The following is a 23,160-nucleotide window of genomic DNA, read 5'->3' as shown; positions in this document are numbered from 1 at the left end:
CACGTCCAATTGGCTTCCATCTTGGGGCCAATTTGATGTTTGAACCCATAGTGGAAGCACAAACTACCTGCAATTTTTCTGCTATTTCTCGAGTGCGACTTGTATACGTACGTACCTACAGTACAGTTTACGTCGTAAGTCTTTCGCACACTAGGTAATGACAAAATTGCGATTGTGCGCGTGTTGCGGCAGCCGCCGAGTCGCGTTGCACCTAGGAAGAAGGGCTACGAATTAGCCCGAAACATGTCGAGCTAAACTCGATTGAAGACGAGAGTTATCCGGTACAACATCATTTAATACTGTAACTGTACTGTATTGCACGTTCGCTTTTACCGATGTACATAATATTACAAAGTGTCACACACATAGTTTATTAAGACAAAGTTCCATAATATCCGGCTATTCTTAAGATGTAAGTAGGTTTGGGTAACACATGCGTCTCCAACTTAGGAGCCAAGGATGTACGGTATCAGTTCGGTACCGGCAATGAAAAAATTGCAACAAGAACTTCAGGGTTTCCATGATTCAAGGATACCGTATCATCTTAGGGCAATATAATTCGATTTTTGAATAGCTAACGGCCGTAGGCAACAGGTGAGTAGAATAGAGTATTTTGAATACTTTCAACTTATCTTTAATTTTATTAAAACCCAACTCTTCCAATGGTTTCGGCTTGGCTCAAAGTTCTTTTACACTATTTCGAAAATCATTTTGTTTTCGCTGTAATTTAAATTTTACGTAGGTAGGTAACGGCTTTTACAAGTACAATGTACGTATACAACCTGATCTCAATACCTGCGTGGGTTTCAAAATAATATAAAAGTCAATGTAGATTAACATTTTTAAGAAGTATTTCAGAAGAAGTTTTAAAGAAGAGGCGGATACCCATGCCAATTCTTGCTTTAAAAATATTACAATCAATTTCAAAATTTTAAGAATGGTTGAATATAAGAAAGTAATTGTTTATTTTATGACCTATCTATTTTATACTTATGTGACGACTTGAGTAAGGAAATTAGTGCGTTCTACAGTAGGTATGTGTACCTATACCTACTAAAGATCTAGAATCACTATAGTGTAAAAGTTTATTGTGATCCCAAACGATGAATTGTATTATAGCTACGTAGAATCCATGGATAGCATTTGTACAAGCGTCCATACAAAGTTTTTTTTTTAAGAAAGAAAGAAATAATTTCATTCATATTATTACATTATTATTTTATTGTTATTTAATTTTTTTTTCTTTTTTATTTGCATGCCTAATGTTGAATAGATCGCTAAAGAATTAAAATAAATGGATGTACAGTTGAACCAACTTTGGTACCCTTTCCACAATCAATTTCGTAATGACAAAATCACTATGAAGCTTAGTGAACACGTACGCCAGCGAGTCCGCATTCAAATGGATCGTTAGAAGCTGTTGTTAAAACGAATAAGAAATCAAACCCTGTGTGTTGCAGAAGCGGGAAGAAAAACAGTTATTTCTTTCAACTTAAACCAGATTTTCTTCAAAAACTTCAACGCGTTTTCTGTTAAGTAAATAATTAGCTACACTGATTAGAATAACATCGTTTAGGATCGCAATCTCTAGCTTTGTCACGTCTACATCACACTGTTCTGGTCCGAGTCAAATTATTCCAATTGGTGATCCCTTTTCGGCTTAACTTACGTTACGCTACAGTTTCCTTACTACAGGGCTATGCTATTCTAGATATACGAACCAGCACAGGTTGCTTAAACAATTTTAACTGTACAGTAAGTACCTACTGCTTGACTATGACTTCGCTTGCATTTGGCTGAATGATTCGTAAGAACTATAATCAATGAATGAGTTAGCAATTATTGTGAACTAGTACGGAACAAAATCGAGTTCTTAGCTTTACTATGTGTTTGGGATGTACCTAAAATGGTTTTAGATTAGGCTACCTATGATATGAAAAACGTAAGTGTTCAATTCCGATGAGACGCTAAGAAGTGTTGAAAAAGTCATATATGTTGATGACTTTATGGCTCATTATTGTCAAGTTTTTATTATAAAAGCTGAAATGCGGATATCAATGGGTTTAATCGTAGATACGAAAAAACATAATTTACCCAGAATTATTCCAGTTATCTAGCTTGGTTTTTTATCTTCAAAATTATCTGTAAGTATTATCTAGATGTATAGGAATAATAAGGTAGGTATTCTTTTTACGTACAATAAAATTTAAAGGCTCTAATATTATGATTGTGAATACACATTTTATGATATGATGAATATTTTAAAGCTACAATTGAGGTTTCTAACTACGAAAATGAAGTATTAGAAGTGTGAATTATTAAGTTACAACTAAAATTGTTTTTATTATGTTTCGTTTATATTTTATTCATGGCATTAGTAGAATAACACTCTGCTGTTTAATTTGTTCATGTAAAATAACTCTGGGACTGGGACTTAAGACTTTTTTACCTACCTACACATTTAAATGAATTACCTTACCTACTAACTAACTGCAAAAGTGGCCTCCATTAATAAAATATGGCGAACGAAAAACTTTCAAAGTTTAATCTATCTAGGTATAGTGTTGCCAGCTAAATAACTGAAATGTCGTTTTTTGACCTAATTGTAATACAGGTTAAGGAATTCTTGAAATAATGATGAAAACATGGTTAGCTTAAATAATTAGTGTACCTAATGCATTATATACCATGGTACCCTATATAACCTTCGTGACTACGTGAACACTGATAAGGATATGGTTTTCTATGATTGGTTATTTGGAGTCTTTTTGTATTTTTTATTTCAACTCCAAATTTGTTACTTTTACGGGTATCCCGTGAAACCATATCGAAAATACAAACTGAGACATGGATGCACAGAAAAACCAGAAAAAGAGACCAGCGCTGGGAATCGAACCCAGGTCCTCAGCAATCCGTGCTGCGTGCTATAACCCCTACACCACCGCTGGACAGGAATTTAGACACGAATTTTTCCTATGCATACATATCTCAGGTTGCTTATTTCTACTACGCTACTTATGCAGCAGCACTAGCGACATCTATGTTTTTCGCTCTCATCGAGAGACGTCACATTCTATCGCTTGCTGAGGACCTGGGTTCTATTCCCAGCGCTGGTCTCTTTTTCTGGTTTTTCTGTGCATCCATGTCTCAGTTTGTATTTTCGATATGGTTTTCTATCTTTCAAGGCTTTGGAAAATAGTGTTCGAGCAGTGGGGGCGCAGCGCAGTACCCTTAGTTTAAATTTTCGGTTACAAAATACGTCTCGATCGCGTTCGCGTTATATATAATTTTAAATAATAAATATATTTTACTAGTGTGTATATTGTTGTAGTGTGTATTTATGTATAGTGTGTATCTTTATCAGTGTTTTTGTATGACATATATTATTCTACATCTATCGGGCACGTCACATTTAAAAATTCAAATTAACAAAAAATTTAACCAGACGGTGATTACTTAAAATTGGTCCAAAACTTTACTCACACTGTTCAAAACCAATAATAATATAGTATATAAGTACCTATTTTTAATTATGCAATCATCGTGAGATGTTACAATTCTATTATGCCTAAAACGGCTGAGCTGATTTACATTAACTTAGTACAGACATAGTTTGGGACCCGAGTTTGTGTGATTTGTGTGTGTGTTCTTACAGTGTGGAGGTGGAGGAGCTATATGAACACACATTTGTTGTATAGACGTAGCTATTGTAAGGTCGCGGGTGAGCAAAGTACATATATTGTTAGGGTTCCGTACCCAAAGGGTAAAAACGGGACCCTATTTCTAAGACTCCGATGTCCGTCCGTGTGTCTATCCATGAGTCACCAGGCTGTATCTCATGAACGTGATAGCTAGACAGTTGATTTTTTTACAAATGATGTATCTCTGTTGCCGCTGTAACAAAAAATACTAAAAACAGAATAAAATAAATATTTAAGGGGGGCTCACATACAACAAACATGATTTTTTTGCCATTTTTTTTCCTCGATATTAATAACGGCAACTGGTCTAGAGGGTTGAAATATTAATAGAATATTTAGTCGTATATTCAATTTTAAAATAAATAATTTCTTAGGTAAGTTTTCTTTGTCTTATTCTTATTAGTATTATTTTATTTTAGTAAATAAATTGTATAAATTACAAAAAAAAAATTAAATTAAAATAAAATAAATATTTAAGGGTGGCACCCATATAACAAACGTGTTTTTGTTGTTAATGTCTAATGTTGTATAGATAATGGCACGGAACCCTTCGAGCGCGAGTCCGACTCGCAATTGGTCGTTTTTTTTAGTTCATTAATAATGGAAATCGGAACGCTAGATTCAATAAATAATTTCAAAACAATAAACACTGCATATCAAAATCGAATCTAAAAACCCTGCCGCGCCCTCTATCATTTTAATCAGGCAAGAAAATATTCCGACGCGTACCTAAATCTTCCATCACTCACCGCCATTTACCTGTCAGCCTAAACCTGAGAGCATTCAACGTAGCAAAGTTTATTTATAGCTTCACACGCAGTATTAAATTCTCGAGGTGCGGTTAGGGTATACTCTGATAGGGGTAAAGGTAGGTTATAGGTTAAGTAGAAGGAATACAGGGATTTCTGATGCTGTTTCTACATAGGTGCGCTGACCAGAAAAAGTAAAAGTTCACTTTTTAATCTATTTTTTATACTGATATATAGGTACAACGGAAACTGACGAAGTCGAAACTTAATATGCGGACAATTCTAGTGGATAAGTATTATTTTAAGAGCGTTTATACCTGCTGAGCTGGCATCGTTGCGTTTTTGTTAGTTTTTCTCGATTATTCCATAAAAATTTAATAAAAAATAAAAATGTTGTCTGATAGAACACTTCTTAATATATAAGTTAATGTGTCTACTCCAATAATTATTCATTATAGACTTTTACATTCTTTACAAACGAATTAATGTTAATAAACGGTTGTTCATCATCCCCCATCATCCCAGCCTATATACGTCCCACTGCTGGGCACAGGCCTCCTCTCAGAACAAGAGGGCTTGGGCTATAGTTCCCACGCGGGCCCAGTGCGGATTGGGAACTTCACACGCACCATTGAATTGCTTCGCAGGTTTGTGCAGGTTTCCTCACGATGTTTTCCTTCACCGCAAAGCTCGTGGTAAATTTCAAATGTAATTCCGCACATCATGAATTTGGAAAAACTCAGAGGTGCGAGCCGGGGTTTGAACCCACGACCCTCTGTTTAAGAGGCGATAGGTCAAACCACTAGGCCACCACGGCTTTTTTAAATAAAAGTCTATAGCGAATAATAATTGGAGTAGACACATTAACTTATATATATATTAAGAAGTGTTCTATCAGACAACATTTTTAATTTTCATTAAATTTTTACGGAATAATCGAGAAAAAACTAACAAAAATGCAACGTTGCCAGCTCAGCAGGTATACACGCTCTTAAACTTGTGTTCATTCTAGCTTTTGTAAATATAAGGTTAGCGTAGCGTCCGCCTGTGGTGGCCAGTCCCAGTAGAGTTAATCTTTGATTTTGAGAGCGACAGAGAGACATTTACACAATTACACATGCCTAGTTGATAATTTATTAATTCTGGTACTTTGCGGAGATCCGTATTAATTATTTATTAACAATTACTTTGCTCACACGCCGTTACTAGTTAATTATAAACAATTACTTTGCTCACACGAGATTACTAATTAATTATACGCAATTACTTTACTCACACGCGATTACCAATTAATTATAAACAATTACTTTGCTCACACGAGATTACTAATTAATTATACAAAATTACTTTACTCACACGCGATTACCAATTAATTATAAACAATTACTTTGCTCACACGCGATTAGTAATTAATTATTATTATATTTAAAAACAATGAATTAAGGTATTGATAGTTTTAAATTTATAGAAAATCACGCTTTTAACTTTTCATCAATTCATTTTAAAATCATGCTAAGTTATATTTCAATAGAAGATATTGTCGAGTTTAACGTCATTCGTTTTAATTCCCAATTTTGTATTACCTATGTTGAATTATTTAAAAAAAAAATTGTGTCCCAAACTAAGCAAATTTATTTATTTTAAAGACAATATTCACTATGACTGCACAATTCAAATAAAAATGTAAAGGTTTGCCAACGAACAATGATAAGTTTTAGGAGCATAAACTATCAGTTTACGATACGTTTGAGGTCTGCGCACGAGGGTAGTTAAATTTTATTGCGATATCGTACCTCTGCCAGGTCTCTATCTCTACTGAGGGTTTACGCTGCGTGATTACTTGAAGAATAAAGTTGTATCGAGGCCATAGCTGTGATGTCTTCTTCTGTAGTACCTACGTTTTACTTTAATATTGATTATTTTAAAGTAAGCTGTAGAGAAAAGAGGAAAGCTTATCCGACATATAAACCAAGTATAGGTAGAGTCATTCACGATGACGCGTGCCGTGGTTCTTATTACAATGTCATTAATGTCTAATTTTGACAAAATCACGCGTCTTCGCGGATGGCACTAGGTATAATGACTTATTGCTTAGAGTTGAAAGGGCTAGCTGCTTAGTAGGTGATCCTGTGGTACGGAATGAAAGCGCTGATTTTATGCTGCAGTAAATAAAAGCTTGTAATAATAACCCCCCCAGTGCGATCTTGATTGTAAAAGGGGTTATTTCTCTCAGGAGTTGAGTGTATCATTGTCAAAAGCCAGATTCTACATATTTAAAAAGTTTAGTGAGCAATTCGAAGTTAAAGAATGTCTCTCACTTTTTATGATTTTTGACAATCGCAATGCGGCATTGTACTGCCGAGCCGAGGGCATAATCATCTACACAAACCTTATAGGTACTGGCACCGTGATATTTTTGACGACTTGTGCCCTATTTCACGAAGCTACAAATTACAATTTACAAGTGATAATCTCTTTTCAATGCATACTTTTTAAACAAAGACTACCGCTTGTAAATTGTAACTTGTGACTTCGAGGAATAGAGCATTGGTGACATGTAATTATTACTGTAGGTACTTCCTGGCAACTATTTCACCAACGTAACACTTGTTAGTAACATAATAATGTCGAGTGTCAATCTATTATTTTAGGTATCTTAATATTTTAATGATAATTACGTTGTAAGTAAAACAAAAAAATCTTTTTCCTTGACATTTACCTATTTGTAGATTTGTCGGCACCTAAGTCTTGACATGAGATTACATCTGTCAGGTTGGCGTTACAATAGGGATGTTGACACCACCAATCAACTGACGTACTTTTTATGAGCTGTCAAAACACAACTCTCCCATAGAGTTTGAATGGAAATAGCAACATATATGACGTCACTTGTTCGCCAACTCAATCAACTAACTAAGTATTTATTTGTCTTAAAGCAACAAAAATCTAATTTTGCAGTTAATCGAAAATTAATCTGGTTTCAGGGCTAAAATAAAGCGTTTTTTTACTGGAGTCGTGTCTGCAAATTATTTTTTAATGGTGTCAACATCCCTATTGTAGTGTTTCGTGATTAGCATAGGTACCCGTATTTCAAAATGGTTTTTTGAAAGTAGTGGTCGCACCTGTCAGCGTAGTGAAATAGGCCCCTGGTGGTAAATGCATTTTAAGGCAATGGTGTAGGCGGTGTAGCTCATTTAAGTACAGCCACTATTACGAGTAAGAAGAAGAAGACGATAGTAAGTAAAGAGTAGAAAATATTTCAATGAGGCCCCTTTCACAAACTGATCGTAAAGTGTTTGAAATTTGCTTATTTCAAACACTTTCAGCAAGAGCTTTGATGAAAAATATAGGCATTTTCAGCAGTTCACCAGTGTGTTTGACTCTTTATCGTCTAAAATAAAGAATTGTTATTTGATCACTTTCGCTGTACGGAGAATGCAACAAGAAAATGTAAACATCAGCAGTTCCAGTTTTAACATTCATTTCCATACAGTTTATGCAATCCCCACCCCGGCAGAGTTACCGAAGATATTCTTTTCCTATTCAAATGTTTCACACCCACATAATTCCTTTTACCGCGCTAGATTTTCGTTTAGCATTTTTCTGCAATACAGTTCTTTATTGTTTCTATTTTTACTGTTTGAAAAAGTAAAACAATGCTTCAATGGAAACTAGCTGTCGAAATTTTGAAACATAATCATTCGTACAATTAATTCTCACAAAATCTTCACAATTCAGACGAATTGTTACCACTATGGTACTTTACCACTTTGCCATAGGGCCTTAGAAAGAAATTCCTTACACAAGAAAAGGCATTAGCAGTGTTAAACCGTCCTCCTTACTTTCTTAAAAATATCTTCCACGTCTCCTTACAACAGCTAACTCTGGTTCCCAACAGTCTGTTTGACAACGGGGGGTTATCTTGACAAATGGCACCTGACCCTGACATTTTATAAACGTTACTGAAGTATTTTCTCACACTCATCTTTTGATGCATCAGACAGCAGTTTCGCATAATCCACCCAACTGCGGCTCTGTATGAGGTAATGCCAAAGGACTTATGGCTCTTAGCTTGTAACATGTAAGATCTTGCGCCGTCTTCTTTCAGTAACTCAGAAGCATTGTCCATTTTTATTAAAGGAATTCCACGTTTCAAACGAGCCTGGCGACTGCCACAGCTAGCAGTGATATCCCGTATTTCAGCTCATGGGAAGGTGTGATGTGGTGGGCTGAGGAGTTGCCAGCTAGGATGAGGGCCCGCAGTCGCTGTCGCTCGCGGTACCTCTTGTCTTCACCAGGAGGGTCGAGGCACTCGAACTCACAGCACCGCTCGCCCACGCGGAAGTTTTTGCAGAACTAGAAGGAAAGGTAAAGTTTCAGTGCTGCGCTTTGTCGGTCGTTTTCTCTATAGGTACTAGATCGTTGCAATGGATGTTAGAGAAAAACTTAAACAAAAAAAATGTTGAGAAAACCAAACACCTATTAGCTTTGGTACTGGCTTTGGTAGATCCCTACCTAGCTTTGACTCATTAACTTGACAAAAAATTTACGTTGTTTTTATCGTACGCCTATACCAAATTGCAGCTTTCTAGTAAGATTAAGAGTTATCTGAACTAAGATGCAGATGTCAGCAGCAGAAATGGATGAGCGGTTACGGTGCACAAAATGATAAATTCACGACTCTACCTACTGTCAAGAGAATATGAGAGTGTTTAGGTAATTTTAAGCACCACAGTTACTCATTTACTTCTGTAGCTGACTTTACATGGCGAAACTACGAGTTCAGAGGGGTTACTACAAATTCGAAAATCAAAGTTCGTAACGTACTGTCCCTCTCACTCTCGTGTTAAATAATAAGCAGGTGGTAGGACCCCCGGATTGCTACCACCATATTGCTCGCTAATCCTGCCGTGAAGCAGCAGTGTTATCACTGTTGTGTTTCGGCGTGGAGAGTAAGACAGCCGGTGAAATTACTGGCACTTGAGGTATCCCATCTTAGGCCTCCAGATTGGCAACGCGTCTGCAATCCCCCTGGTGTTGCAGGTGTCTATGGGTGGTGGTGATCTCTTACCATCAGGAGACCCACTTGCTCGTTTGCCATCCAGTCGAGTAAAAAAAAATAAGCGTCAGTAGGGCGGCACAATACGAAGTTCGAATTTTGCACTTCGTATTATAGTCCTTCTATAGTATGAGGGACTAAAGCATCCTAAAGGATATCAATTTTTATTTCAACTAATTAATCTGCTACTCTAAGATAAGGCTGTCAGCAGCGACAACAGGGTCCTTGAAGAGCCACTCATAAGCGATTATAAGCGCTTCTGTAATTAGCAAAAGCGCCAGCTCCAGCCTTTTGTAGCGTAAGCTTATCCCTGTAATGGGTGACGGCAGCCACACAATTTAAGCCTAAAGTTGTTACCTTTTAGTCTAAAAATCTACAAAAAAAAGGTAGTCTTGAATTAAGTTATGCAAGCTGTTGCCCCCAATAATGTTTACTAGTCTAAGATCCGAATTTAAAGAGGATTTTAGCCCGTTTAATGGATGAAAAGTTTTTTATGTAGGTATGTCAAGTTTAGTCCGTTAAAAAATATATCGCGAGTGGGTTCGCTAAAAATCCATGGTCAAACTACTTATACTTAAATAATAAATTAAAAGAAAATATTTTCGGGCCAAAGGCCGGGTTAAAGTTAAAACATCCACATTAGTGTATGGGATAATTTAATACGGGTAAAAAATATATTATTGCTTTACTAGCTACAAACAAAAATATAGTAATATAAACGTACGAGTGCTCGTCGCTGCCCCAATAGTTAACATCTTTAATCTTATGTCATTAGCAATAGAGATGACAGCAGGGTGTCGTCTACCTTACGGTCTCTGTATTTAGATTCCAAATGTAGGTAGTACGTTGCAGTGTATCCACATCACGTAACTATGGTTCTACCAAACCATCCAGAGGACGCTATAGTGCCTTATGAATAAATGTAGCAGTAAGTATTTAATAAGGCTCGCTAGGGCTTAGTCATATTGTCTTTGTATCAACTAAGTCCACGTAAAACGCCTCAGCCGAGCTGAATCCAGGGGATTATTTATCTCCTGATATCGCGGATCCTGTTTTATTTTAAATAATTCATCTGTTTATATTTTTGCGACAAACGCTGCTTACATTAAGCTGTGTTTCCACCAGAGATGTGCGAGGGTGTGTTGCGAGGAATATATTATTCATGAACCAATAGAAACGCTTCATTTACCTGTCCTCGCTTTTACAGACTAGCGGTATAGCACGCAGCACGGAATGCTGAGGACCCAGCGCTTTTCGATTCCCAGCGCTGGTCTCTTTTTCTGGTGCATCTATGTTTCAGTTTGTACTTTTGATATGTACTTGTATTCCTCCTTATAAACTCGTACTTAAACAAAACCTTCACACAATACAATGACTCTTTGTTGATCACTAAATATGAAATGAATGAAAATTTGTACATGTCGTATTAGGTAGGTATATGCGCCCTTTGACAAACCACTTCGATTTTGTTCGCTTTACGGCATTGCAATAACGCATCTTGTATACGATTTTATTTGCATGTCAACCCCAACGTAATCAGAGCAGTGGCGGATCTAGGGTTATTTTTAGGGGGGGTGGGGGGTGCACAAGTTATTTTTATAGCCTAAATTGAATATTCAGGTATTTTAACACTGACTTTGAATTTAAAAAAAAACTGGCTGGAGCACTAAATGAAATAGTTTTCCAGTAGTAAATTAATTAACTACTGGCTCGTGACAGTCGTGTGTTTAATCAATACATCGTCCTCGCAAGCTAAACACTAGGTACGCCGACAGCAGAAGACAAATTGTGCACTGCACAGGGAATACAAATATACATACAACCCACATAACACACGACCAGCGGTTAAAAGTTAGGCGCATTTAATGTAGACAGTGGATTAGTCAATGCATGGGCATAATACGAGGCTTTGTCCGTCCCAAACTACCACGATTCTAATGTTTGGTAAATGTCCCAGTGCTCGACATTTTAATGTCCAATAGATGCCACCCTGCTGTAACTCCTATTACTAACGATATAAAATATGTTGTATGGTAAATGTCCCAGTGCTCGACATTATAATGTCCAAAAGATGACACCCTGCTGTAACTCCTATTTTTTTTTTTTTTTTTATTTGACTTGATGGCAAACGAGCAAATGGGTCTCCTGATGGTAAGAGATCACCACCGCCCATAAACATCTGCAACACCAGGGGTATTGCAGACGCGTTGCCAACCTAGAGGCCTAAGATGGGATACCTCACGTGCCAGTAATTTCACCGGCTGTCTTACTCTCCACGCCGAAACACAACAGTGCAAGCACTGTTGCTTCACGGCAGGATTAGCGAGCAAAATGTGTTGTATGGTAAATGTCCCAGTATTCGACATTATAATGTCCAAAAGATGACACCCTGCTGTAACTCCTATTACTAACGATATAAAATGTGTTGTATGGTAAATGTCCCAGTATTCGACATTATAATGTCCAAAAGATGACACCCTGCTGTAACTCCTATTACTAACGATATAAAATGTGTTGTATGGTAAATGTCCCAGTAATCGACATTATAATGTCCAAAAGATGACACCCTGCTGTAACTCCTATTACTACTGATATAAAATGGCTTGTATCGTAAATGTCTCAATGCTCAACATAACTATTGCTCAATAGATGACATCCTGTTGTCATTTCTAATACGAATGACATAAAATATATATATTGTATGGTAAATGTCCCTGATACTTTTTTTTTTACTTAAAAGTAAATATGACAAGAGGAAACACTTTTATAGTAACAGTTAATACCAAAATGCCTGGTCTTCCAAACGTCTTCCTTGGCCTTATTAAAAGCAAGAGAATCTTGACTTTAGCGTACCCACTACCCAGTAAATAAGGCCCGTTCGAATTCAGCTAAGTACATATTTTGGCAGCGAATATAAAACGTTATTTGGCACGCGGCTTGGCAATGCGTTATGAATACAAATGCGCCATATGGGCGGTATATTTAAAATGAAAATAGTTTTGCATCAAATATGATACGCTTTTAACCGACTTCAAAAAGCAAATGCCGTAATTTAAAGGGACAACTTCTCACTGAACTAATTTTATTCTAAGGGGAGAGTTTTCAGTAGGTTGACAGGTACAGTCGAGTTGAACTTTTGAGCAAAAATTTGATCAAAAATATGTGAACACGCTTCTACGCCGTTAACAATAGAGTCGTGTTCAGATATTATTGATAAAAGTTTTGCTCACAAGTTTATGAGCTCGACTGAATGTATACCGGGTGGGCTCTTTAACAGAAGTAAATAATTTAAACATAGATCGTATTCGTCAAACTAAACGATATTAGTTCAGTGAATTTAAAAAAAAATATTTCTTTTAATTTTCTTATTTCTTTTAAACGTTAAAGTTATTCAAATCATTTATTCAGTAAATAAATAAATATCACGGGATCCCAAAGTAAGCTTAGCAAAGCTTGTGTTATGGGTACTAAGCAACGGATAAATATAATTATATAGATATAGATACATACTTAAATACATATAAACACCCAAGACCCGAGAACAAACATTCGTATTTTTTATACAAATATCTGCCCCGACACGGGAATCGAACCCGGGACCTCAAGCTTCGTAGTCAGGTTCTCTAACCACTAGGCCATCTGGTCGTCAAACAAATAGGCCGCAATGGGCAATTTCACACGACATTTTTTTAAACTACCAGCGCTTTTAGAAATACCATCACTGCCAAGAAGAATGCGCCGCAAAAACTAGGCAGGAAGTTATTTTTTCAGAATAAAATAATTACAAATGTAATACTTAAAAACTACAGTATACAATTAAAGAAAAGGCCTCCCACTAGGTGGACTGACGACATCGTGAGAGTTGCGAGTAATTTTTATTGTCGTTCATTGTGGCGTTCTAAGGGGGAGGCCTTTGTTCAGCAGTACGATTCCCGGCCTTGAAATGTCATCCACTATCTTGAATCCAAAAAGTAATGACACATTCCTGATTAAGATTTTTCGTGATAAAGTCTATTCGTGGTAGTCTTTTCGTGATACAGTCTATTCGTGATAAAGTTTTCGTGATTAAGATTTTTCGTGATAAAGTTTTCGTGATAAAGTCGTTCGTGAAATAGTTTTTCGTGAAATAATACTAGCGCCGATGATGATGACACGGATTACTAATGTATGGGCAAAAAACTTTTCCCAAAGTATCACATTCCAAAGTATTTTGCTCAAATTATCATTTGGCAAAAAATCATTTCCTAAAAGAACTTATCGTAATTTTACGGTTAGTAATTTTTTATTGCCAAATTATTGTTTCAAAAATAATTACTTAGTCATGTTTCATATTACCAAGTATTATTTTTAGTCAAATGTATCGTTTGGCATAAAGTATTCTTCCCAAAATATTGCATGGCATAATAACAATACAATACAATACAAAGACTCTTTATTGTACACCAGACATAGTAAGCGATACAGAAAACAGATACACAGAAAAAAATATTACAAGGTGAGCAATAGGCGGCCTTATCGCTTAAGAGCGATCTCTTCCAGGCAACCTTAACCTACTTTTCTAGGAGCAGTTCGTTTCTGTGGGGACGCAGTTCTAACCTAACCTAACCTACTCTTCTGATTGCATTTCGTTTCTGTAGGGGACGCAGTTCTAACATAACCTACTTTTATGGTTTTTGTGGTTGGTTCGTGTGCGAAGTATAAATTTGAACAAACTTCTTTTTGGAAAATAATATTAGCCAAAAGAAAACGTTTGCTTAGTAAACGTTTGTCGTAATAAAACTTGACAATGTAAAATTATGCCAATACCCCAAACGAATAAAGCGGTAAGTGCTGTAATCCCTTTTACCATTTTATTGCATTATTAGATGCAAAGTGCCCAGCTGCTCATTGCTAATTTTTTTCATAAACGTAGCACTAATCCTTGCGAAATTATTAAAAAAAAATGTAATAATTACGTCAAATTTTCGAACCAAAATGAATCGCAACACAGGTGTATCGATATATTACACTATCAAGATCTAATCCTAAAGATCGTACATGATTATTACCGCCTTTTTCGCCGGAAATATTTAAATGCTTAGAAAGTAAACTATTGTTAAGTCTATATCAACTAAAATATTTTGGTGGCGTTGTAAGGCAATGTTTAGGTACTTTAATTATTATTAAAGATGGAATGGTAACATAAACGTACAAAAAAGTTAAATGAAGTTTTTACTTGTAAATATGGTGAAACAATGATTTACCCAGGACTAATTTAGCCATATTCGCTTAGAGTAAGTTGTTTCTAATCCATGATGCATGGATTGACGATGTACCAACTCTTTGGCTAATGTAAAACATGTATGTGAGAACTGACTTTGCAACTGACTGATATCAATGTCTGCCTGCGATCTGCGGGGGTACTACGAAATTCGAAAATCGAAGTTCGTGTCGTTCCGTCCCTCTCACTTAACTTAAATAATTAAATAATATAAGCGACAGCGGGACGGCAAGATACGAGGTTCGAATTTTGCACTTCGTAATACAGGCCCTGTGTGACAGATACCATAGATAAACCTAGATACTTATGGATTCAGGTACTTTTCAGGTAAATGAATTCATCCCTTAAAAAATACGAAGGTCAATCTAAGATCAAACATATTTTTGCCGATATATTCATAACCCTCAAGTATTTTTGAATCAGAATAGGACAAAATTGTTCAAAACCCCTATCCCTCGAAATGTTTTTTGAATCAGGGTACATTGGTAAAATATGAACAATGCCAATTACCTATATTTCAGATTACCATGAAATAAAATTGAGAATTAAACGAGCTTACCTGTAAGCGAAGTCTGATTCTAATTTTTTGAATGGTAATCTGAAATATAATTACCCACCCAGCCCTAGACTAAACCCATCAAGGAATGATGAGGTACATTCACAAGACATCAACTATTTAGATAGAACAATGGCTTGTGAATCTTCCGGAAGTCATAATGTGCTTTACTGATAGAGTAAATTATATTTTGGCATCATCTTTCTAAAATTAGTGACGTGTCTAGAGGTGTCACATGAAGAGTTTCGTAGGGGTTTCGTAACCAAAATTTTTTTTCTCACCCAACCTTGTCGGGCGGGGTATCGTTGGATAGGTCTTTTAAAATCATTAGGGGTTGTTAAAACGATTTTTCGATTCAGTGAATTGTTTGAAAAATATTCAACTTTAAAGTGCAAATCTTCATTGAATCGTTCATTATAATCGAGCGCCCCAAAATACGAAATCCTTAGAAAAATATTACTTAATTTTTTCGTAATGGCTCGGAACCCTATTTAGGGCGTGTCTGACACGCTCTTGGCCGGTTTTTCTTTTCTAAACTTCCGCGATGCCAACGAGTTAGGGAAATGGTTCTATACTGTTTAATTCAATTATATTTCAGATTACCATTCAAAAAATTAGAATCAGACTTCGCTTACAGATACTTAAGCTCATTTAATTCTTAAATATCTTTGTATTCAGACGCATGTAAGGGTCAAAACAGAAATAAATTTATTTTCGCATTATATCAGTATGCAAGCAAAAAATTAAACGTTAGCATTACTCATCGGTTTTTCGTAAGTGGGCACAGCCAGTCAGAAGGGGGTGCTATGCACTCTTGCATCGAACGAGCAAAAAACACAACTATATACACAAATGCGTGGTCAAATGCGTTTTGTAATTGAAAATTTAAAATTAGAAGGATAAAAGTTTAAAATCAATGATATGACACAGCAAAACTTTTTTGATATTACGAAGTTAGTAAATAACAGAAAAAATTGGGATCAAGACAATGACAATGAAAAAGCATACTGGTCCAAACTAAGAGAAGTAACAGTAAAAGCTGGCGATGACGATAACATTTATTTCAAATACTGGTTGAGTGAACCTCAAAAGTATTGCTACCAATAATATTCCAGGGCCCAGTGCGGATTGGGAACTTCGCACGCACCATTGAATCGCTTCGCAGGTTCGTGCAGGTTTCCTCACGATGTTTTCCTTCAACGCAAAGCTCGTGGTAAATTTCAAATGTAATTACGCACATGAATTTCGAAAAACTCAGAGGTGCAAACCGCGGTTTGAACCCACGACCCTCTGCTTGAGAGGCGATAGGTCAAACCACTAGGCCACCACGGCTTTTTTAATGTCATTATTGTCATTAGGTAATGTTAACTATATGTATTAATTTCCGTATAAGGATGATACAGATTCAAGGGAATTAACTGATTATTATTATATTTTTTCGTAGGAAAGTGGCATTGCAAGGGCATTTTTTTTTATTTGATTATTGTTAAGATAATATAAAAGAAGATTTCTATTATTTTTGTTGGTCTCATGTTGATTATTTAGTATAAATAAAGGCTGATTTATATATTTACGAAGTATTATTCAGTGTACAATTTCAAAACGTATAGTTAAGTTACATAAACATCTCAAGTCCAAAAAATACGCCTTAATCTATTAAGTTAAAGTAAAACTTCCAAGTTCGGCGAATAAAGCGGTATTAACAGACTGCGTAAAGATACACACTGTCAAAAATGCGGGGTGAAACTACATACTGTGCATTTACGTCGCAGAATGATTTTTGTTTTCCGGAGAATAAAGACGTAAACAATTCTTACAACTTAAAGAGTTAATAAGTTATAAACGAATATAAAAATAACTAGTTTTTTAATTTTATTTATTTACACGGGTAAATTATTATTACACAGAATGCACTGAAATATGAGTTATTTTTATGGGCATGTTTTGATACCAATATTTTAATTATCGACTGAGTAACTTAGCCACAAAGCCTATTTTTTAGTTTTTATTTTTTTCTGGAAACTTAGCTTTTTCATATTACCGCTTTATTCGTTCGGGGTAGCGATTAAATGTTAATTTGACCAAATGAATATAATGCGAAATTTAAATATGCTAAAGATTAGTTTGGGAAAAGAAACTACTGGGATAAGTTTTTAGGGAAGTGAAATTTGGCGAAAAATATTTTGCCGAAACCGCAGTAGGTACACCTGATGACACACATATACCTATGGTCTGTCCCAGAATTCGAGATACTAAAATGACGTTTCATGTGTTACCTGTTTTTTGCGTCTCATAAATAGTGATGTGCCGCAACCGGTTATACCGAAAGATTTTGTAGGTACCTATGTATGTATGTCGTAAAATATTAAGATATGAACGGATCCGTGATGTACTAAAATGTAGGGCACTTAGGACATTCTAGAAAAGGTAAAATAGGTCTAATAAAAATGCGACCGTTTTCGAGATATTTCGACTTTTTATAGATGTTGATGTTTAAGTTTCAATTTCATTCTAAGTAAGTTTTACATTAACTAAATAATATGAGAATAATGAATATGTGATTTATTATTCTATGATATGAATATCTAAATAAAAACACGAGAAAACGCACTGATCACATCCGATGACAATACGAGTAAAGTAACGAAAATCGGTTGAATACCACTTGAATACGAAAAACATGAACAATGACGTTGTGTGATATCTGAGGGCCTACTCCGGAATTCGAAAATCAAAGTTCGTACCGTAACGTCCCTCTCACTTACGTATTAAATTAAATAGTAGTGTCAGAAGGACGGAACGACACGAACTTCGATTTTCGAATTTCGTAGTAGCCCTGCTGGTGCTGGCCCTGACTACGAAATGCAAAACTCGAACTTCGTATGTTGCCGTCCCGCTGACGCTTATCTCATTCAATACGCGAGTGAAAGGGACGGTGCCATACGAACTTCGTTTTTCTAGTTTTGTAGTAAGTAGCCCCTCTGTATTATTTTTACGTTGGCACTAAGTGATGAACACTGTATTTTTACCTGTGCTTAGATTTCATCACTTTATCGTATGATAAAGTAAAATGGAAAGTAGAATATTGAATGCATTAATGTTATTTTTGTTATCGTAAAATAAACATTTTATCGGTTATTTACGAAACCGGAATCACGGAGCAGCACTGTTCCTTTTATGCTGGCCACATTATTTTTACGTTTGACATTTCAGACTGTCATTTTAGTATCTCGAATTCTGGGACAGACCATAGGTACCATCAGCCAAACATGTGGTCTACCACCCTAAAGTTAATAATCGTTTGCACGTCATAAAACAATAACGCCAATAGACGTGTCTGTCAACTTGAAAGTTCGACTTAAGCGACATATTCATTTGATAGAAACTTGTTTAAAAATTCATAGACCACTTATTTGGCTGATGGTACAAATAATTGTTCACATTTATACAATTTGCAGTAAGCAGGATAACAGGAATGATTAACATTTCTAGTTGTTGAATTAATACCGAGGTTTTTTTTATAGTAATATCGGAAAGGCCGTAAGTTGTGCGTCGAAACGAGAAAGTTCATTGAAGTAAACACAATGACGAAGTTCAGTCGACTGCACTTTAATGCATCGGTGCTCTGCGAACATTTCTACTCTAATACTGCAGTTCCAATTGATTATGTCTATTTCTTTGGTGTAGTTTTAGTTTAGAAATATCAAGAAGTACAAAATAAAACCATAAATAAATAAATAAACACAACTGTCTTAAAAAACTAAAAAGAAAAATCTTAGGGTCTATACCACAACATTTTTTAAATTCTGAATTCTGTTAGGTATCTGAAAGATTAACAGTCGATAAGGGCATTTTCGATAAGGGCATTTTCACAGTCAATCGAGATGCTTGGATGATCAATGTCTTGATGCGCGGAAAAGGGAAATGATCAAATTGAAAAGTCGTTAATGCATGAGTCATGTCATGGACGAGTTCATGCTCCGACTCGCACTTGACCGATCTTCGGGTGGCTGTGACCACAACCTTTTTTGAGGGCTGGATCCGCGCCTGACAGTCGAGACCTATTACTGAGTATTTTAGAGCTGGTCAAGATTTTGAATGGGTTTTGCCTGTTGAACTTAACTAACAGAGTTCCACATAGAAACCACAAGACTTGTTTCATTCTTTTTCGTTTGCCTACCTAACCTGCCTTGTTTTTGATTCATAATATATATTTTTGGTTTACATAGAGGCCCGGCTACACTTGTGCTACGCTATGCTTGTGCAAAAATTTGCGTAAAAACAGTAAGGCGTCCAAAAGCCATTTGTGCGGTACTCATATACCGTTTTGCCGTCTTAACGCACATGCTAGCTTCTGCAAATTGGAATTTGTACAAGTATGATTGAGGGTGTAGCCGGACCCTTAACTCTGTGAGACATATTAATATATAAAATTACTAAAATTTAGATTTTTTCGACAGATCTTTTTCACAGGTGAGTGCGTTTACCACGGTCGCGCCGGCCGCACTGACGCGCGGCGCGTTGCTCATGCACTCGCGCAGAAAAAATCTATGAAAACGATCTTGCGAATCGATCGAAACTAGTCGGACCTTTCCTGGCTTATATTCGTGAGTTGGACCGTTTATTATAATAGGTTTATGAGTTGTACTTACATAAGGTGGATCGCAGTAGATTGCCTTACACCACATCGGTTCCGAGTGGTAGCACACGCAGAGCGAGCAAACCCCTGGCCCCGGCACGTAGAGTAGCCCGTGCGGGATAGACTTGCCCTCCCAATCTATGCAGTCTTCCTCCACGCAAGCTGGAAAGAGATGGAATGTTAGTTCACGTAGCTGTAGCCACAGTATACCTATATATAATTTAAAGCTTATATAATATATACTGTGCTGTAGCGTTTCCACAAAGTCACCTTAATACAAATCATTTTGAGGGTTCCGTCAGAATGACAAAAACTTTGTAACTCTATTCCGTCTGTTCGTCCGTCTCGGGCACTTTACCCAAAAAACTCAACCCACAAAACGTACTTAAATAGTCGTATAATGTAATCCAATTACTTCGAGCGTGTGAAATTTAAAGACTTTACAACATACAGACATTGCAAGTTAAATAAATGCTTGTAAATATAAAGCCAAAATGCCACGCACAGGACTTATCTATCACGCTAACACACACGAGTAATATTTACCTCGACGTTTCGGCAACATTACAGTGGCCGTGGTCACGAGTAAACACACGAGTAGACGTGGAGCCGGGTAGATAAGTCCTGTGCGTGGTATTTTGACTATGAGTGACAATCAGGATAGCTTAAGATATTATAATATAAAGCCATTTCAGCTGACTGTACCCCGGACTAACAGTGATTTTAGTGTATTGTATTGTAAAACTCTTTATTGTACATAAAAACACATGAAAATAACAGAACACAGGATAATAAGATGCCATCATCATCCCAGCCTATATACGTCCCACTGCTGGGCACAGGCCTCCTCTCAGAACAAGAGGGCTTGGGCCATAGTTCCCACGCGGGCCCAGTGCGGATTGGGAACTTCGCACGCACCATTGAATCGCTTCGCAGGTTGTGCAGGTTTCCTCACGATGTTTTCCTTCACCGCAAAGCTCGTGGTAAATTTCAAATGTAATTCCGCACATGAATTTCGAAAAACTCAGAGGTGCGAGCCGGAGTTCGAACCCACGACATTCTGCTTGAGAGGCGATAGGTCAAACCACTAGGCCACCACGGCTTCTATAAGATAAGATGCCATTTAAGATAAAATAAGATGCCATTTAACTTTAAATATTTTACATTTATAAGTTAGGTACTCAGCACGGAGGACTAACTTATAAATACCTAAACTTACGTATCTACGTCAGATTCTTTAATGTAGGTACTTGTTTCAGTCCTCAAAGGCGGCATTTACAGTAAAATAAATGTTTCGTATCAAGAATTGGGCGACTCTCGAAATAGTACGAGGCCAAGTACCCACGTCATGTAGGGCCGAAATAATAAATGAGCAACATTATCTTTGATATGGCAACTATTTCCGCCTGTATGGTATAGTATAGTATAGTATAGTATTTATTTATTTGCCAGAATTATGGTACATGAAGATGATAGTACAAAAAATATAAATACAGAGCAGCATAATTCACCATTAATAGGCATGCAAAAATTAGATTCTTAAGGCGGCTGCTCACGTTAGCTCATGGTAAAAGTCTCGTCAGATGGCGTTAAAAATCAGACTGTCGAATTTTCGTGATGTTTTTTTGTAATTTTTAGAATATCCGTAGAATACTAATAGTTGAGTTTATTATTTGCGAAAACAATTTAGAATTGCCGATTTTTTGAGACTACAGTCGAACGGAAATAGTGTGCCAATTCTGAGATTTCAGGGCTCAAATTTAGGTGTCAGGTACAGCCTTATACGGACACTAGGAGCTCACGCACACATGCAAATAGACAGCGCCAACTAGTGAAAAATTATTGCATCACTTTTCTAGGCTTTCGGAAGGCTTTCGGCGTAAGCTACTACAAAATATTCATATTTTTTTTTTCGGGTCACGAATATTTGTATCAACTGTACTTTTGCCCTTAAAATGTTCAAATATCTAGATAATATGAGTGTTTCATATGCGACGATATAGAATTAGATGAATCGTGTTAGAGTCCCAGGAATCTAATCTTATGTGATTTTTGGCTTTGGACTTGGAGATTGTCGAGTATGATATTGTGCTCAAGTTGGTAACCACATATGATGCTCTTGTGACATACATACTTTGATAATCATGCATTACATGCGAGTGTTACTCCTATTTCTTCGAATATTGGAGACGAAATCTTTCCGTGTTTTATTCTACCTACCAGTCTTGATTGCAGTTATCTTTTGAGTTGAAGGTTGCGATAATTCTTTGTATTGTATGTATACCGAGGTACAGAAATGGTCATTTTGGAAAGCTGAAGAACGGAAGGCCGTAATGCTGTATAAGTGTGTCAACTACCCTGATGCGTAAAACAGTTCATGTGTAGTGGTACATAGTAGGCTGGAAAGGAAACAGCCTCGTTGAAGCTATCGGTATGTAGAATCCTGCTGGAAACGACGTTTCATATTTTGAATCTTTATTTATACGTGGATAATACTATCATCATCATCACCATCATCATTATCGTGGTCTGGTTGTTTATATATATCTAGAGGGTCTTTTTCCTTATAAGCTTTAGAATTTCCGTGTAATTTTTCAAGACAGGTACTGCTGTGTCCTTAAAAGGGCAGACCTAACGCTTTACGACGGTGCTGGTGGGCATCGTACGGTAGTAAGCGAGGACCTCTGGGGAGCTAGTACAGTCTCCATGTTTTCAATTGTCGTTTTGTGTCGTGGGTGTGCCAGATAATAAAAATTCTTAGATATAGTTGTGAATTTCCAGGTGTAGAGCTTTATTGTGCTAGCTGCTCGAGGAAGACCTGAATGCGTTCAAGCGTGTTGCTGCGGGATGCAAGTTAATACTATAAAAATGTTGCAAGTATTACGCTTGCGTTTTATTAGCGATTAGATTACGCTTGAATCATTCCAAGTACATTTTTTGTTAGATCCGAAGGAATTTGTTTTGGAGTTTTCGACGGTAAATTCAGAACTTTACTTCCTATATATTTATTTGTATTTAGTATGAATAATGAGAATACAGGCTACATGTAGGCATCTACATGTTTCTACGATAAATAAAGAACATTCTGACTCCAAAGCAAATCGGATCTCGTTTTGAACGGTATGCCCAGTATTTCAACCAAGTGGTAGAAATTCGTTCAAGAATTCCCACAAATTGCAAGAAATACCGAGATTAC

General features: G+C 36.5%; 2 protein-coding genes across 2 annotated transcripts in view; both read right to left on the bottom strand.

Moving 5' to 3' along the window:
• LOC141428282 (uncharacterized) overlaps positions 1 to 23,160 on the bottom strand; it is a 221,814-nt gene that overhangs the window by 108,622 nt on the left and 90,032 nt on the right. The window lies entirely within an intron of this gene.
• Positions 4,107 to 21,239, bottom strand: LOC141427686 (integral membrane protein DGCR2/IDD-like). The gene is made up of 3 exons (XM_074087280.1): positions 21,215 to 21,239; positions 19,978 to 20,126; positions 4,107 to 8,806 (listed from the first exon to the last, which is right to left on the bottom strand). Exons 1-3 carry the CDS (start codon positions 21,237 to 21,239, stop codon positions 8,603 to 8,605), a joined length of 378 nt encoding a protein of 125 aa, XP_073943381.1. The 3' UTR covers positions 4,107 to 8,602.

Source organism: Choristoneura fumiferana, chromosome 5, assembly GCF_025370935.1.
Source record: "Choristoneura fumiferana chromosome 5, NRCan_CFum_1, whole genome shotgun sequence".
Lineage (NCBI taxonomy): Eukaryota > Metazoa > Arthropoda > Insecta > Lepidoptera > Tortricidae > Choristoneura > Choristoneura fumiferana.
The sequence above is the reverse complement of the archived record's forward strand: the minus strand, read 5'-3'. Positions and strand labels throughout refer to the sequence as shown.

Excerpts from the sequence above, each read along its gene's own strand:
- LOC141427686 (XM_074087280.1), bottom strand. The coding sequence starts at position 21,239 with ATGCCGCCTTTGAGGACTGAAACAA. Across the intron at positions 20,127-21,214 it reads GCCTTTGAGGACTGAAACAA|CTTGCGTGGAGGAAGACTGC; the intron begins GTACCTACATTA and ends ATCTCTTTCCAG. Across the intron at positions 8,807-19,977 it reads TCTACTGCGATCCACCTTAT|TTCTGCAAAAACTTCCGCGT; the intron begins GTAAGTACAACT and ends CTTTCCTTCTAG.